Source organism: Scyliorhinus torazame, chromosome 10 (genome assembly GCF_047496885.1).
Source record: "Scyliorhinus torazame isolate Kashiwa2021f chromosome 10, sScyTor2.1, whole genome shotgun sequence".
Taxonomy (NCBI): domain Eukaryota; kingdom Metazoa; phylum Chordata; class Chondrichthyes; order Carcharhiniformes; family Scyliorhinidae; genus Scyliorhinus; species Scyliorhinus torazame.
Window position 1 is genome coordinate 81198593 of NC_092716.1, and position 18675 is coordinate 81217267.

The 18675-nt window shown below is 47.6% G+C and overlaps 1 protein-coding gene across 6 annotated transcripts in view; it reads right to left on the reverse strand.

Annotated features, from left to right (window-relative positions):
* Nucleotides 1–5253: 5253 nt before the first annotated feature.
* The window catches only part of bcar1 (BCAR1 scaffold protein, Cas family member), a 361830-nt gene continuing 348408 nt past the window's right edge, over nucleotides 5254–18675 (reverse strand). For 5 of the 6 annotated variants that reach the window (XM_072518297.1, XM_072518301.1, XM_072518302.1 and 2 more), the window contains 2 exons: nucleotides 9167–9256; nucleotides 5254–7779 (listed from right to left, as the gene is read on the reverse strand). In XM_072518297.1, the coding sequence (XP_072374398.1) occupies nucleotides 7270–7779; nucleotides 9167–9256 (600 nt within the window). In that variant the 3' untranslated portion in view covers nucleotides 5254–7269. The remainder of the gene's footprint in view (nucleotides 7780–9166; nucleotides 9257–18675) is intronic. The other variant, XM_072518300.1, reaches the window with a different exon arrangement.

An 18675-nucleotide genomic window follows, 5' to 3' on the forward strand; every position in this document is an offset into this window, starting at 1 on the left:
ATGGGAAATTTGCGCATGAACATTAATGCATTGCTTTCAACTTCCAGTTCCTATTTTAGTGCCGACCAAAATAGGTGGGTGGATGAAAGCCTTGGCTAAGGTAGCGGGGAGGAGGTCTTGGTGAAGGCAGGGTGAGCATTAAACACTCAATATTCCACAGAATAATATGCAAGGCCAGGTGTTTCCATGGAGGGAGAGAAATTAACCTGAGCAGCTCCCCGGTGACCATTGGTCCTCACGTTCCCCGTCAGGGAGGGACCGTAGACTAAATTAGTAAATCGTTCTTGAACAACACACTTGTAGTATCAGGTACCTTTGAGGATTGCCATGTTTGTATTGTTTTACACCATTTGGTTAAGTTAACACACACACAATATTCCTTATTTTTTTAATTCACACAGAAAAGGAACTCGCACTCCAGTATGATGATGCTGAAAGTAAACTGAAGGCCCACTGTTAACAATGACTCAACCGATCATCCCACTTCGCCTTGCAAGTAATTTAGGGTGTGATTCTCTGGGAAAATTTCCAAGTGTTGTATCAAGCGGGAAGTGCTGCGAGCTTCCCGGCGTTCGGCCCAGCGAAACCGGCAACGCAATTCAACGTTAATTGGTCCACTTAACAAGGCCTCACAGGCGTCCTGCCACAAATAACGCCTCACCAGCTGATTGGCCAGGACCGTGCTCGCCAGCCCCCCGCTAACAAGACTAAGCAGCACTTATATTGCATTGCTCAACCAACCCCAGCCAGCTCGCAATAATGGCGCCGAGGAAACCGGCCTCAAGATTTGGAGATGCTGATCTGCGGAGGCTCCTGGACATCCAGGAGGGATGTCCTGTTCCCTGGTGGTCCTGAAGGGTGAGCCACAAGGCAGCCAGTACTGCCTGGGATGAGGTGGTGGCAGCCGTTAGTTCCAACGATATAACCAAGTAGACTGGCCAGCAGTGCAGGGAGGTCAACGACCTACACCGGGCAGCACGAGTGGGTAGACACCAATGTCACCCACCCAACTCTCCAAGTGCCCCCAGCCCTCGCTCCCTCCCCCTTCTCCCCCACCTCCCCCAACCCCGCCTTCACAACCCCTCTCCCACCACTGAACCATGTGTGTGGCTAACGATGCCACCTCTGCGTCTCCTTAGGAAAAGCTCTCCCACAAACGGCGAGAGAGGGCCCAGACTGGCGGTGAGGTGCCAGACATTAGAATCCTCACCTCCTTCGCGGAGCGGGCCCTGGAGGTGATCGGTGTGGCCGAGGACAGATCGGTCAACCACACGGAGGCTGGCGGATGCCACAGAGGTGAGGAACCACCGGGCTCCACCCAGGGGACCTGTCAAATGTGAGTAGCAATTGCCTTACTGACTGACCCATCCCTCCCACTGACCACATGTCCATTTCCCTGCAGGTCCTCCAGTCGACTGAGCCGGCCCACCCCGGGCGGCATCCTCTCCTGACACCTAGGAGAGCGCCTTGGAGGAGAGCTCCGAGGATGCTCCTGCCTTACTTCAGTGGTAGCGAAATTACTGGAGAGAATTCTTCGAGACAGGATCTACTCCCATTTGGAAGCAAATGGACGTATTAGTGAGAGGCAGCATGGTTTTGTGAAAGGGAGGTCGTGTCTCACTAACTTGATAGAGTTTTTCGAGGAGGTCACTAAGATGATTGATGCAGGTAGGGCAGTGGATGTTGTCTATATGGACTTCAGTAAGGCCTTTGACAAGGTCCCTCATGGTAGACTAGTACAAAAGGTGAAGTCACACAGGATCAGGGGTGAGCTGGCAAGATGGATACAGAACTGGCTAGGTCATAGAAGGCAGAGAGTAGCAATGGAAGGATGCTTTTCTAATTGGAGGGCTGTGACCAGTGGTGTTCCACATGGATCAGTGCTGGGACCTTTGCTGTTTGTAGTATATATAAATGATTTGGAGGAAAATGTAACTGGTCTGATTAGTAAGTTTGCAGACGACACAAAGGTTGGTGGAATTGCGGATAGCGATGAGGACTGTCAGAGGATACAGCAGGATTTAGATTGTTTGGAGACTTGGACGGAGAGATGGCAGATGGAGATAATCCGGACAAATGTGAGGTAATGCATTTTGGAAGGTCTAATGCAGGTAGGGAATATACAGTGAATGGTAGAACCCCCAAGAGTATTGAAAGTCAAAGAGATCTAGGAGTACAGGTCCACAGGTCACTGAAAGGGGCAACACAGGTGGAGAAGGTAATCAAGAAGGCATACGGCATGCTTGCCTTCATTGGCCGCGGCATTGAGTATAAGAATTGGCAAGTCATGTTGCAGCTGTATAGAACCTTAGTTAGGCCACACTTGGAGTATAGTGTTCAATTCTGGTCGCCACACTACCAGAAGGATGTGGAGGCTTTAGAGAGGGTGCAGAAGAGATTTACCAGAATGTTGCCTGGTATGGAGGGCATTAGCTATGAGGAGCGGTTGAATAAACTCGGTTTGTTCTCACTGGAACGAAGGAGGCTGAGGGGCGACCTGATAGAGGTCTACAAAATTATGAGGGGCATAGACAGAGTGGATAGTCAGAGGCTTTTCCCTGGGGTAGAGGGGTCAATTACTAGGGGGCATAGGTTTAAGGTGAGAGGGGCAAGGTTTAGAGTAGATGTACGAGGCAAGTTTTTTATGCAGAGGGTAGTGGGTGCCTGGAACTCGCTACGGGAGGAGGTGGTGGAAGCAGCGACGATAGTGACATTTAAGGGGCATCTTGACAAATACATGAATAGGATGGGAATAGAGGGATACGGACCCAGGAAGTGTAGAAGATTGTAGTTTAGTCGGGCAGCATGGTCGGCACGGGCTTGGAGGGCCGAAGGGCCTGTTCCTGTGCTGTACATTTCTTTGTTCTTTGTTCTTTGATGCAACCGTGGTCAAGGCGCACCCTGTGCACCACCTAGAACTGTGTTAGGCTCATCCTTACCCAAGAGGAGGTCCCGTTTACCCTACGCAGTGCCTCACTCCCTGCTCCCCAATTGATCTCCCCTCCCAACTTCGCTTCCCATTTCCCATTGATCTTCACCACCCGCTCGTCTCCCTGCTCCCCCAGCCACTTGTAAATATCGGTGGGACATATTAGTGGACAGGCTTCTGGGGCACAATTGGTGAGCACCACATTGCTGCTGATGTACATCAGGTGGAGACAAGAACCCCCAGGCGAGATGGCAGTCGGAGAGCTGCTGGTTCCCAGGACCCAGCTGGATCCCAGCCTGATGCTGAGCCTCTGGAAGTGGGTTACCCGGAGCTGATGGAGACGATAGGGAACGGCCGGGACGTTCAGAGGGAGATGTCAGCTTCACTCCAGCAAATCCATTGCCACATGGAGGAGTCACAGAGGCTACGGGCGCAGGAGACGGTACCGGCAATGCATGGCACTGAGGCCAACACTGCTCGGGTGACAATCGCAGTGGAGAGCCTGGTGCACAACGTAGGCACCATTAGTGAAAGTGTCCAAGGCATCGCACAGTCGGTGACGGCCACCGCTGAGGATTTCGGAAGAATGTCGGACAGCGCCAGGCCGACCTTGAAGAGGACATGTCCCGCTCTCAGATGGGAATGGGCGAGGCACTGCAGAGCTTGTCCCAGTCACAGGTGGGCATTGCCAAGGCTCTGCAGAGCATGTCCCAGTCACTAAGGGCATCGACACCGTGGGGCAGACCATGGGGAACCGCCAGGGCCGGCAGAGCCAGACGATGCAGGGGTAGCCAGGGCTCGGACCAGCTGCCCCTCCATCCCAAGGTGAACCCCAGGGCCCTATGGAACGGGCACTGGGTGCCACGCTGGACCCGTGCCATGGAGTGACGACGGTGGGCACCAGCTCCCCTGATTTCCACCCATCTGATAAGGTTGGATCTCGCAGTCAGCACATGGGACAGGGCGGCATGGCTGTGCATGTGCCATCGACAAGTGAGTCAAGGCCCTCCGGCCCCAGAGCTCCCTGAGAACACCCGCCAGGGGCATCGAGGGCCACAGGATGAGGCATGCAGCTGGCTATCTCCATCACAGATGTGTATCCTAGGGAAACACCAAGACGTAGTGGTAGAGCTAGGAGGGTCAGGCACGTTGAGGATCACTGGGGCACCGGGGTAGAGGGTGCGTTGGGGAAGGGCAGCATCATCGGGAGTGGGTCCAGCAGAGTGTCAACATCAAGGTGCGATTGGGATCCTAGGCAATGACTCCCACATGCTACATGGCCCGCCCACCCACGGGAATCTACTGGAGTTGGGATCCAGGGGTTGGCATGGTGATGCCACGAGCAATTGCACCCCGGTTGCCCATCCAATGTCTCCCCCCCCCACCCTCCCATGGCGACCCACCCCTGCGAAGGGTCCCCCACAGAAGCCTTTCCGTCAGGTTCATGTTTTTCAAAAGGAGTACTAATCGGCGCCAGCGTGACCCTTGTTGGGGAGGTCGTTGAATGACGGGAGGCCATAGGATATGGGGTCGCTCTTGTTTATTGTTTGGAAATGGGGCGAAAGTGGTGAGAATTGGTTTCTCGCCACGCTGCGGCAAGATTCTGCTTTTGCTTGTACGAGCGGCCGGTTGCATCGCAAACTGTTTGTCACCTGGCACGGATCTCGTTTTTGGCCTCTCTCGCTATTCACCGGCCTCTTAATGCTCGAGTGAGAGCGCAACTTGGCCTGAGAATCAGACCCACAATTTGCAATTAGAAATTTACCCGTTAAATGAAATTTCGCTCGGATTCATCTTCATCTGACCAGTAGCCACAGCACAGTTGTGCAGCGACGTATCTGCAAAGCAGGTCACATTCTCAGCACCATCATCATCATCATCAAATGCCTACTTCATAAGTCACAGCATTTTAAAATTAATTCATTTTGTAAGCAGGAGAGCATAATCTCCTCCACTTGACCTTTAATGGCGTTACCATCCCACCGTGGACATCCTGTGGCAGTCAACGCTACGCAGAAGCTGAACCAGCCTCCTAAATAATGCGGCAACTCGAGCAGGCCAGAGGCCAAGTCATTCTTGCCACAGCCAAGGTCATTTGTTTAAGGAAACCATTCGGAGCTTTTGTGTTGGGAAGCTGAAATTCTAGAGCCCTCAGATGATCTCAACGTATAGACGGGAACCTGGAGTGTCTCCAAAAACCGATACAAAAACGGCACAGACCTGAAACAGATCCCCCAAACTTTAACGGCAATTCCAAAAGGACAGTCATAAAAATGTGGTCCTTAGAACAGTTTTGTCTGTTGCGGCCACAAACACGCAACTCATTTTTCATGGTTCTTAAGCCTGTTTAATAATTAAAAATAAATCCAGTTGAATATAATACAAAAGTCAACAGCCACCCTAAACCATCCACCGTGCAAGAGAAATAAAATTTTTTATAGATATGAACCAGTATGCATTGTAAAGAATACATCACATTTACAGCAGTCTTTCACCGTAATGTTAAGACCAGAAACAAATTAAAAGGGTAAAATACAAAATAGTTTTTATTTAGACTATCAGGGCATTTCTAGCATGACTGTAAAAAGCTCCAATGATGAATATTCATGTCAGGATCACGTTAACCCCTTTTACATTGCAATTTTTAACCCATAATTTGGATTACTTTTAACATATACACTTATGGGCACTAATTTCTAACTGATTAACTTACTCAAGCAGCGCTGTGTCAAATGTGGCACCATTGGGTAGTATTGTCAATACTCCCACGCATCAGAAACATTTTACAATGGTAGTTATTGCAGAGGACCTGATGTTCTCACAAGTTTTAAAGTTGTTCTCTTCAGTCCACGTAATCTTTTACAGGTCGGTACACAAGCGTAGTCACGGCGCCCGACCATCCGTCAAGAAGAAACTGGCTACAGAATTCTACTTTTCACAGAAGCGAGATTAAGAGTCTTTGACCAGAATTTGCCAAACGCAGTTGCTTATATTCATATAAATGTGCAGACATATACAAAGATACATTTCTTATAGGGTTATAACCCTTCAATCACGTCAAAGATCAGCCATTTAAATTTCAAACATACATAAAATTTTCTATATATAAAAAAAAAAATCTGGAGTGTGCAAGATGTTGCCACATGCAGATTGGATAACTAAAACTTAAGGAGTGATCCAAAGAACCTCATTCAAGAAGGTTGGACCCAAATGGCTGCAATTGTCAGCAATTCCTCTGCAATGTAAAGGGGAGACTATAAACTATTGGATGTAAAAGACTCCAGTCATGGATTGATCAAAGACTGTCAGCTCTGAAGCGAGTTGATGTTATATTACAGCTCCAACAACACTGGTCGAGACTGATGCCCTTTGGCAGTCTTTGGTTAAAAGGTTCAAATGACGTTCTCATACTTTTTCCAGTCATTGCTTCAGCTGAAACCCGACTTGGTCTGTTCGACGTATTCTTTTTGCAAATATAATTATAGCAAATGTTAATCACAATATGTTTTTAATACGCTTTCGTATAAAAAAACCCACAAACTTAAATAGGTCACTAAAATATCACTGAAGGTCAGTTTTTGTTTTTGCTTCCCCACACCGTTGTGAATAGAAGCTGCAAATGACGCTAGCTCTGTCCACCAGCAGAAGCTTTAAATAATGTCAAGGCACCAATTCATTTGCGTTCTTCCGCAGTAGGCTGGCCAAAATGGATAATATTCAAATGCGACGGAAAGCATAGTGCCCCAGTGAGGTATGATTCAAAACGTTCGGGAAACATTAATACCATTTATTTTGAATAAACATGTACGGAAAGTCGGAGGGATAGGTTGCCATCAGCTGCACCTGTTAGCTCCTCATCTTCTTTGACCCCTCATCCAGGGGCCATTAATGATGCGTCAAACAGAATTAGAACTCTTAAATCAGCAGAGACGGTCATCAATTAAAACAGCCCCATGACAATGAAAAAGTGACTTACTTAATTGTCACAGGAGAAAATTGCTTTCCATCTATTTTTAATGCTCCAATAATCCTCCACACGCTTTTAATGAATTTTTAAAATAGAACCCATAACGCCCATGATTTTAAATCAACAGTGAAAATAATTATTTCCGTTTCATATTATAGAACACAACATTGAAAAGAACTTTTAAAAGAGAAAAAGGAACGACTACATTGTTTATAAGATTTTAAATACCTTTCTGATTAATGAGAAACGGTACAAACGAACCAAAAGAAAAAGCACTTTGTCCTGTATGGGTATCTCTAAGACAATATATACAATAATCCATTTACAGCTGTCAATTCCTTCAGTCTGTAAGGTGTAATTTTAATCGGCATCCTTACAATGCTGCCAACTGTCCTAGCACTATCTTAAACTGATGTGTACAGTGGGACAGTTCAGTGACTCTGTCCATCATCTCTTTGGCAGCTGAGCCAGATGGGTATTGCAAGGCGGCTGTCTTGGTCGTGATGACGACGTGTTTAAGCATCTCACAGAGGAGGTTACTGTAGTGTGTGACTTTATTGCGAACCTCTTGCGACTTGGCCTGGCGGGAGAGCGTGTCCCCAATGAACACCAGCTTGTGCGCGCTGAGAATGACAAACTTGCTGTGAGCCACGAAGATCTTCGGAGGTTGGTTGGTATGAATGGATGTGAAGAAGGCATCGATGGCATTGATCAACGTAGTAAGGTTCAACTCGCACTGTTCTGAGTAAAACAAGAGGAGCTGCTTGTCCGAGGAGCTCAGCTTGCTCTTAACCTGTCCATAGGGGTGCGTTGGGGTCCAGTTTGAGAGGTCATTCTCGATAGGTCTCGTTACCTCTTGTTCCAGACGTTCAAATTGTTTAACCTGTGGAGGAAAAACAATTAGAAAATGTCAGCAATCCTTTCTTAGACTAATGTTACCTTGAAATGGCATTTACCCTGTGATATTGCGAATTTTCAGACGGATGTAATGCGCTCCTGATCTGCACCAGAGGCACGCATTCAGGAAATCTTCCCCTTACACCGAGTGAAGCTTGAAACATGCATGTGACTGGCTGAAGAAAGCAACCATTGAGGTTGGAGTGATGTATTACTGCTGTTACAATGTTATTGATTTCTTCCAGGTTCCTACTCTTCATGTACAATTCTGAAACCATGAGTTTCAACAAGGCATCGGGGGGGGGGGGCTGGGGTAATGGTCACTGGATTAATAATCCAGAACCCAAGGTTAATGCCCTGGGGTCATGGGTTCAAATCCCAACAGCTGGTGGAATTCGAATACTATTAATACATTTGGAATATAACGCCAGTCTCAGTGATGGTGACCATGACAACCATCACTGACTTGTCACAAAAAAACATCTGGTTCATTAATCTTCCTTTAGGGAAGGAAATCTGCCATTTCTACCCGGTCTGGCTTACAGAAATGTGGTAGACTCTTAAAGGCCCTCAGAAATGGCTGAGCAAACCACTCAGTGGGATGGGCAACAAATGCTGGGCTGGCAAGCACATCCCATGAAAGAATAAAAAGCCTGCAACCGCAGGAGACAAGGCAATGGATTTGCTCCACACTATTTAGACCTGGAAATGTGTCCCCTCCTTTGTCCAGGAGGAACACGCTAGCACTCGCATCCCTGTAGCAACAGCACCCACACCCACAACTGCACCCCGACCACAGCCCTAGTTCACACCAGCAGACAGCAATGTCAATATGAGCAGTTATCTAATTGGTTCTCGTCAACACTGGTTACTGCTTTTGAAAACCGACACAAAGCTAAAGAGAACTGATTTACAACTCCAAAAACCCAATCACGAGAGTCACATCATTACAGCACCTGATTCTAAGGATAAAAAGGACCACGAAGACCTTTTCACTCCTCAACAACATGTTTCCACAGAGACATGGCCCAGATCTTAACCTTGAGCAGAAAATCTGGTTAAGACTGGAACCCTCTTTGAAATCCACCTCAGCCTAAGGGCTGGCGATTAAAACAGCAGCTCTTGAATCAATTGATGGAACAAATGCAGTTCGATACAACAATCCTCCCCGAACATAACATTAACTTTTCCCTGCTCCAATCTGACTTGTAAGGGACCCGGACCTCTGCGGGTACAGCTGAGCACACAGCCCAATGCAGAGCATCATTGTTCTTGACATGTGTGGGGGGCTTCAATAACTTCAGAATGTGCAAAGTGCATCATTCCTCCTGACACCCCCCCCACCCCATAAGCATTATGAATACTGTTCTCACCTGCTGCTGCTCTAGCTGAGCTTTGCCTTGTCGTATTATATTCTCTTTCTCCAACAACTCTTTCTGCGTTTTCTCAAACTCCTCTTTCCCCTGAAAATTGACAGAAAAGTAAGGTGCGCAACATTAACAGCTTTGCTGTCATTAATGATCAAATTACTACGAACAACCGTCCCACCCCACCAAGCGTAACACTGAATGGATTCTGTTATCAGATGCTTTGGGCGGGATCTAGCAGTCCCGTTCGACGCGAGTGCAAATCCCGTCATGTGCGCTAAATCTCGCATTACCCCCGCCAAGTGAGCTCTGCCAGGGGGCAATCCTCCTCCATTGGGGCGGGATTATGGTGTAGTGGAGGGATGGTTGGGGGGATCCACGATGACAGTGCATGGTGTGGGGTAGAAGAGTGGCTCCCAATGGTGGAAGGGGATGGAGAGTGGCCCCCGGGTCACCCCAAAGCTTGTGGGGGTGGTCCTCAGTGACTTATTTTAAACGCAGATCGGGGCACCCTTTAAAGATGGTGCCCTGATCTCTGTGGAGCCGGCCTTGCCAGAAGGCTGGCTCCATCAGGCTCCTACCCTGCCAGAGTGACGGCGTAAACCACACCAATTTGCAGTCAGACTCTGACAAATTTTGGGAAATTTCCGTCCTTTGTCTTTTGCTTCAAAATATTTCTAGCGTGTCGCTTAAACTACCAACCATTTACTGCCGAAATGTTTTGCATGCTGAGGGTGAATGAATGAATCCAGGATAAATTCTTCAGAGTTCACCCTGAGTTAGGATCCCAGGTAACTTAGTTACAAGAACAACAAACAACAGCCCGCTAGCAGATGTGTGAGGGCACCTCAGCCAGAGGAAAAATCAAGGTGTTACAATTGGGTGTCAGCACCTCGGGTCTGGGAAGAGGGACACAGAAATCCCCCAGGGTTCTCACTGTCGACCCTCATTAATGCTAGACATTGAGGAAGGACCTGATGAGGTAAGGATCTATTTTCACCGCAATACACTCACAAATGGGAGTCGTTCGCAAGGGACCTTAGCTACCCAGGCCAACCATTAGTGCCTTCAGGGAAAGGAGGCCAGGTGAATAAAACAAATTTACACTGCTTTGTACAGTGAAAGCTACTGAGTAATGAAAACAAACTCTATGGATGAACAGTCGTCGTCATTTTGTTACAATCGGAGTCAGAATTTAAAATGAACGTTATTGCTTAAGGCGGTGGTGGGTAACCTGTGAGCGGGGGGACCACATGAGGCCCAACCGGGTTTTGAGTGCAGCCCACAAGACAATTTGTGGACTGTTTCTCACGCTCAGGGTTGTCACATTCTGCTGATTTCCGTCCGTGTAGTTTTTTCCTTACCGGTATGACAGAAGTGATCCGCACATAAAGCAGGGGCAAGGGAAGTGGGATGGATGCCGAATTCTCACAACACTGTGAGAGCCGTACACTCCCTCTGCGTCCAAAGTGTAAATATTTCTCTTGTTTTTAACCATTTGAAGTTGATGAAGTATGTGAGACATGCCCTGCTCTCAGTCAATTCCTTTCCAAGTTCCCAATTAAATCACCCTTTAGCCTTCTATGATGCAGGGAATACAAACGTAATTTCTGTCACCGCTCCTCATAACCTAACCCTTGGAGCCTCAGTAACATTCTGGTATATCTGCACTTTTACTCCAGCCAAGGCCGATATGTGCTTCCAACGGTCTGGTGCTCACCAGGGCTGTGCACCGTATTCTCGAACTGCTACAACCGGGCTTTCGATTTTCTTCCCTTTATAGTCCATCCTGCGAGTTAGAAAGGCTGACATTCCATTACCCTTTTTGACTATTACTCTATAGGGATCTATGTACAAGGGCCCATAACCCCTTCGGACCAGCTGTTCCTGGCTTTTCACCAGTTAAAGAAATACTCAGGTGTATCCCTTTTTTTGGACGATGAGCTCACTCTGAACTGCATCAAAATCCATTTGTCATAGTTTTTCCCCACTCAGTTAATCTAATGACTCGTAATTTGATGCTCCTGTCTACAGCACTTACTATACACTCCAGTCTGGTCAACAAACTTGAATATAAGGCTCTTCACTGTGTTAGTCAAGTCATTAATAAATGAAATAAAGAGTTGAATTTGTGGCACAGATCGATGTAGGAAACCATTAGTCACTTTCTTCCCATTAGAATGCACACCTTTTATCCCTACTTTCTCCCTTCTGTTACCTAACCAAATCAATAACTTGCCTTCAATTCCATGAACTTTAATTTTACCGAACAGTCTTGTAATATCCCACACGGGACCTATGGGGTGGGAATGATTATCTTCCCTGTGGTCCTTTGCAGAGTACTGGGGGCAGGAGAACTCTATATTAACCAATGTATCAAAGGTTGGCCAGCAAGACACCATCCAGGGAGCGAGAGACCCGGTAGGGATCTACCAGGAATTGTACATACCATATTGTAAATAAATCTAATAATAACAATCTGTATTAGTGTCACAAGTAGGCTTACATTAACACTGCAATGAAGTTACCGTGAAAAGCCCCTAGTCGCCACATTCCGGCGCCTGTTCCGGTACACAGAGGGAGAATTCAGAATGTCCAATTCACCTAACATCACGTCTTTCGGGACTTGTCGGAGGAAACCGGAGCACCCGGAGGAAACCCACGCAGGCACAGGGAGATTGTGCAGACTCCGCACAGACAGTGACCCAAGCCAGGAATCGAACCTGTGCTACCGTGCTCTTTACTCAGGGTGGAGTCCCCGTGTCCTTATTAAAAGTCTCTTATATGGGACCTTATCATATACTTTCTGGAAGTCCATATAAACTACATTCGTAGACATTACCCTATCTAATGCTTTAGTTACTGCCTCAAAAAATTCTATCCTGTTCATTAGACATGGCCTCCAAAGATTCTTGATTAACCAGGGGTGAAAGGTTATTAGGCATAAGCAAGAGTGTGGGGTTGAGGTTACAATCAGGTCAGCCATGGTCTTAACCATGGTCTTACTGAATAGCGGAGCAGGCTCCAAGGGGCCTAATTTGTATGTTCGTGAAAATACTTGCTGGCTCTCTAATCAGTTCAGATTTCTGTAGGTGTTTAGTCACTCCATACTTAGTTATCCTGGGTAATACCAGAACTGCTTCAGTGCAGAAGAATAACTCAGCAACAACAACTTGCATTCATATGATGCCATTAACCTAGTTAAATGTCCCACGGCCGTTTGCAGCAGCATAGTCAAACATAAATTGACACAGAGATAAAGAAGTAGACATTAGGACGGGTTGCCAAGCACCTGGCCAAAGAGGCGAGTTTTAAGCTGCAGTTTAAAGTGGGAGCGGAGGGGCGGTGAAAAGGTTTGGGGGAGGAACTCTAGAGCCTTAAGGCTGACAAACTGGCTGCCAATGATGGGGCTAAGAAGAAGGGGCCAGAATTGGAAGGGCGCAGGGAATGGGGAGCGTGGTGATGAAAAATTATAAAGGAGTTCATTTTTCCCCTGCATATCTCCCCTGGAGATACAATCAATTTCCAGATGCAAAGCAGAGGGAAAACAATATGGATAAAGTGACACTGGATCTCTGTCCCATTTGCATTGTCAAAGCAATTGAAGCTGCGCTAATGTAATTCCATTTCCCACCTTACTTTCCTCTCTCAATAATCTATGTCCATTAAGAAAAATGCCAAGGACTTCCGGTGACGGCAGGCGGGAGGCGGCCGCACAATGGAGGGCTCCCGTTCAGCAACGGCGTTTTCGGGGCTTTAAGCCTGGTCCCAGGGTCCACGGAGGCGGCAGAAGCAGAGAGAAGGCACGGAGGAGGCACAGTGAAGACACAGGAGGAAAAAAAGAACAAAGAAAAATGTCGAGGATGAGCAAGAAAACGGCCGGGAAAAAAAAGCTGAAGGTCCATCGGGGAGTGGAAAGGTCACTGCGGGGTCACCAAGGAAAATGGAGGCGGGAGCACCAGGGAAGGCCGCACTGCTTACGGCTGAAGAAATAACCAAGGTGATGGCTGCGGAATTTGAAAAGCAGTTGGCGCAGATTGCGAAATGCATGGAGACGGTGAGGAAGGAGATGAGGGAGGTTTTGAGTGTGCTGGTGGAGGAGGCGGTTTCCCCGGTGAGGACGGAGGTGGCGAGCGCAGTGGCGGAGGTGCGAGAGCAAGGGGAGGCGCTGAAGGAAGTGGAGGAGACGCTATTGCAGCAAGGTGATCAACTCGCCTCGATGGGGAAAGAGATGCGGAAGGTGATGGATACTAACAAGGATCTGCGAGGAAAAATGAAAGACCTGGAAAACAGATCCAGGCGACAGAATTTGAGGATTGTGGGGCCGCCCGAAGGAGTTGAAGGACCGAAGCCAACTGAGTATTTTGCCGTGATGTTGTCAAAACTATTGGGGGAGGGGGAGGATCACTCCCGATATGAACTGGATCGGGCTCATCGGTCGTGGAGGCCTGTACCAAAGGCGAGTGAGCCTCCAAGGGCAGTGACTCTGTGCTTCCGTAGGTACAGGGTGAAGGAGAAGGTCCTGAGCTGGGCCAAGCAGAAGCGGGTGGTGCAGTGGGCTGAAGCTGGTATACGTGTATACCAGGACTTTACGGCGGAGCTGGCGAGAAGGCGGGCTGCCTTCAACCTGGTGAAGAGGGCACTGTACATTAGCAAGGTGCAGTGCGGCATTGTATATTCAGCGAAGCTGAGGGTGACTTACAAGCTCAGGGACTTTTATTTTGGAACGGCGGAAGCAGCGGAGGAGTTTGCGAAAGCAGAAGGACTGTGGCAGAACTGACAAATTGAGGAATGGCCATGTGCTGATGTAACCTCATGACTGTATTTTCTTCTTTATTGTATCACTGCGCGCGGGTGTAGAGACTAAAGGAGCCAAGGTAGTATATATTTGGACGAGGGAAGGGACGGGACTTTCACTCGAAATGAGAGTTCTTTGGGGTGTAGGTGGATAGGTGGGGTTTGTGTGCTAAAAGGGGATCTTTGGGCTTTCCTAGGGCCGGGCAAGTGGGAAAGGGACCCGGGCGGGGGCCTCCACGCTGGCCGGTTTAAGCCGGCCAGTGAACGGGAGTGAGGTGGGGGAGGGGCTGCGGCCATCGGAGCCTGGCAGAACAGGGTCCGAGTGGTCTAGCCGGGGTGGAAAGTTGGGGGGAAGGAACCGAGGTTGGGAGGAGGAGTTTTACAAGAGGCAGTGGACGGGAGGAGCTGGAGACCGGGGTTGGGGGGGCGGGGGGGGGGGGGGGGGGGGGGGGGGGGGGGGGGGCTGTGCAAGATTAAGGGTGACTACGGGTAATCCCTGATTTATTTTTGTCATTTGTTTATGTAAACATGCGGGTTGAAGTTTGGGGGTTGGTGGGTATATGGGATCGTTGTTATTATGGGGACTGACATATCTTGCTGATTATTGTTTATTGTTGATGGATGTAAATGTGGAAGAAAATGTGAAAAAGGAGAATTAAAATTTTTTTTTAAAAATGCCCAGATAAAGTGGGCATTAGGTCCGACACGCTACTCCATGCAGAATGGAGACCATCAGCATGACGGACACACAAGACCATGAAGACAATTTAAAAAGTGTCATTGTTTTGCTTTAAGGCATTCTGCTTTCAGAGGCCTTTACAAGGCCTAAGCTTCTGATATGAGTAGGTTCAGGTAAGGTCAAGTGTAACGTACCACAGAGGCTTTCTGCTTGACTTACACCCAAGCAGAAGAGGAAAATCAGCCCATCCTATTCAGACATTATGATGAAATGCCATTTCTTTTTGCTATAGCAGCAATGGTACCACAAGGTGGAGCTGTAAGACCACAAGTCTCAGCACTGTAAACATTTTCATCGTATTTGATTACAACACACAGTCAGAGTTTCATTTTAGGATTATTTTTTTCTTCGCCTAAAGATAATGCACATCTTCAATTATTTATTTCGGGATGTTAAAAGAGCAGTCAACCACTAAGCAATAATATGATCAGAGGGCAGCACGGTAGCGCTGTGGGTTAGCACTGCGGCCTCATGGCGCCGAGGTCCCGGGTTCGATCCCGGCTCTGGGTCACTGTCCGTGCGGAGTTTGCACATTCTCTCAGTATTTGCGTGGGTTTCGCCCCCACAACCCAAAAGATGTGCAGGCTAGGTGGATTGGCCAAGCTAAATTGCCCCTTAATTGGAAAAAAATGAATTGGGTACTCTAAATTTATAAAAAAAAGAAATAATATGATCAGAGTTTAGTATTGGTTAAGAGGGGGAAAAAAACTATCTTACATTTTTGATAAAAGGCCAATATTCAGGGTCTGAGGAATAAAGAATTCCAGAACTGCACCAACTGTGCTTCATTCTGTTTAAGCTGTGTAAACATTCATGTTGTTTCCCTTCAATTAGCCACAAATAGCAACTTGTATTTGATTTTTAAGCTCGCTTCACTCTTGCATAGTTCAGATTATGCGCTGTGTTGATTTTACATCCTTGTCCTCGACTTTGAACACCTTGGCCTACTAACCTCAGTGATATCCTCTACTATGCCCCATGCTGCATCCACATCCTCTTTGCTGGCCATTAAATATGCACCCTGCCAGCACCATTCACCCAGCTCTCTGAAATTCCCTTTCTAAATCCCCCCACCTTGGTTCCCTCATGCCCCGTTTCCAATGCTGGCCAGGAATCCTACCTTTCCCACCGTGCATTTGGCTCTGCCCAATCCCCTTGGTATATTTGGAAAGTGGTGGATGCACTGTGGAAGTCATTCAGTGGAAAGAACAGGCAGATCTGGGCTGCAAACCCTTCATGAGAAGCAGCAATAGGGGGACGTCAGCTGTGAAGGAAGGCCCTTACTAGAAACGTCATCCGTCAGGTCTCTCCATAGCTTGACTTGTTCTTTTTTCAAATAAATTTAGAGTACCCAATTCATTTTTCCAAGTAAGGGGCAATTTAACATGGCCAATCCACCTAACCTGCACATCTTTGGGCAGCACAGTTGCATAGTGGTTAGCACAATTGCTTCACAGCTCCAGGGTCCCGGGTTCAATTCCTGGCTTGGGCACTGTCTGTGTGGAGTCTGCACGTTCTCCCAGTGTGTGCGTGGGTTTCCCCCAGGTGCTCCGGTTTCTTACCACAGTCCAAAGATGTGCAGGTTAGGTGGACTGGCCATGCTAAATTGCCCTTGGTGTCCAAAATTGCCCTTAGTGTTGTGTGGGGGTTACTGGGTTATGGGGTTAGGGTGGAGGTGTGGGCTTGGATAGGGTGCTCTTTCAAAGAGCCGGGGCAGACTCGATGGGCCGAATGGCCTCCTTCTGCACTGTAAATTCTATATAATCTTTGGGTTGTGGGGCTGAGACCCACGCAGACACAGGGAGAATGTGCAAACTCCACATGGACCACACGGACAGTGGCCCGGGGCCGGGATCGAACCCGGATTCTCAGCGCCGTAGTCAGCAGTGCTAACCACTGCGCCACCATGCCGCCCATGGGCTTGACTTGTTCAATGCTTGCACCAGTTGTTGTTTCAGCCTCAGATTGTCAGCATTTCCGGGATTTTCCTTTCTTGATTTTTCCGTCTTACTGAGACCAAGCAGTGCCCGCGCCCCTTAACGCATCTCACAGGTTGTCTCATAAGTTCTTCACCTTGGTGGTTCAGGCTGGTTCCCTCTCCTCGGGTAAAGTTTTTCTCGCCTAGATTTTCCTATTGTTATACTTTTCGAAACAAGTTACCACCATCCCCAAAATAACGTTTTTCTGTAAATTTAGGCTACAAAAAGTATTTGCGGCAAATTATCATGAGCAACTTGCAGAGATCAACAGGCAGAGAATTCCGCTTCAAAATGTGTGGTGTCTGATTCACTACCTCAATAAATAGAGGTGAGGAGTAAACCTTTTCATTTTATCACTTCACCTCTTACCCGAGTATGGATGTCAGACTACATTAATGAAAAATAAAGCTTTTCCCTGCTATCGTATTTGGTCCTTAAACTGCGGACTCATTACTTGTGGCTCTTCAATGAAGTGATTAGTCAATCATATAATAGAAAATCCTGCTACACAAATCAAAGTGTGTGTGTGTGTGTGTGTGTGTGTGTGGGGGGGGGGGGGGGGGGGGGGGGGCAGAAGGTGAAAACCGGTTGGGACGCTGCCGAAAAATACCAGGAATCCAGCAAAATTGCAGAAAAGGTGGAGTGGTCTATTTATTCTTCAATTCCATTGCCTTTATTAAACTCACAGCCAAGGGGAACTTGCGACTCCTAAGGAGTGCACAGAGTTGTGCAATGATTTCATCAGTTTTTGAGATGCTGGGAAATAATGAGTCAAAGTGGGTCACCGCAGGATGTGGGACCAGATAGCAACATAGTGGGGTGTGGGGAACTGCAAGTTACCTGGTGTTTAAGAGAACAATCTAAAATACGTGGGAGGAGCTAGGACCACTAGTTTGTTAAAAAAAATATAAGAGACCAGAACAAGGACTTGTCATATGAGGTGCGGTTGAGGACTCTGGGTCTGCACTCGATGGAATTTAGAAGGATAAGGGGGGATCTTATTGAAACTTACAGGATACTGAGAGGCCTGGATAGAGTGGACGTGGAGAGGATGTCTCCACCAGTAGTGAAATCTAGAACCAGAGGGCCCAGCCTCAGACTGAAGGGACGATCCATTAAAACTGAGGAGGAATGTTTTCAGCCAGGGGGTGGTGAATCTGTGGAGCTCTTTGCCTCAGAAGGCTGTGGAGGCCAAACCGCTGAGTGACTTTAAGACAGAGATGGATAGGTTCTTGATTAATAAGGGAATCAGGGGTTATGGGGAGAAGGTAGGAGAATGGAATGAGAAACATATCAACAATGATTGAATGGCGGAGCAGACTCAATGGGCCGAGTAGCCTAATTCTGCTCCAATACCATATGGGTCTTATCTAAATCACAATAAAGAGATTAGGCATTTGAGGTGAGCAGAGCCGTGCCTTCAGCCAACAATCTTTTCCATGTACCCTATTCAGTAGGACCATTCAATAATCCCCAGTCTAGTACCATTTACTAAATTAACTGTGGAGTTGAAACCAATAGGCTCTTGGGTTCTTAGATAGACAGTCTGTTCATTACGAAGAGAACCTCGCCTAACGAAAGGGCCCCTGTGACCCTGAAAGCTTGTGGATTAGAGATCATGCTAGTCTAATAAAAAAATACTGCACTGACTTACCGTGTCCCGATTCAGGAGGGCCAATGCCACTGTGCTGAACTATTTAGACTGCACTATTTAAATTGAGTAAAATGAAGAACCCAAAATGACCTTGACACACACTACAGGAGCCAGATCGCTGACAACTTGTAAACCCAGCTTCCTTTCGGAAGTGCACTGTGAGCAACGTCGATCCATATGTACTAACTCTCACACCCCTGCTGCTATGTACATAGATATTCAGCCAAATTCAGTGCATAAGATCCAAAGCAACTCTCTGCCCCTTCAGGATCTGAGAGCAGTTTAAGTGCCTTCTGAGTGCTACAGAGGTGCCAGACAAATCCATCGCCAGTGTACACTGACATCC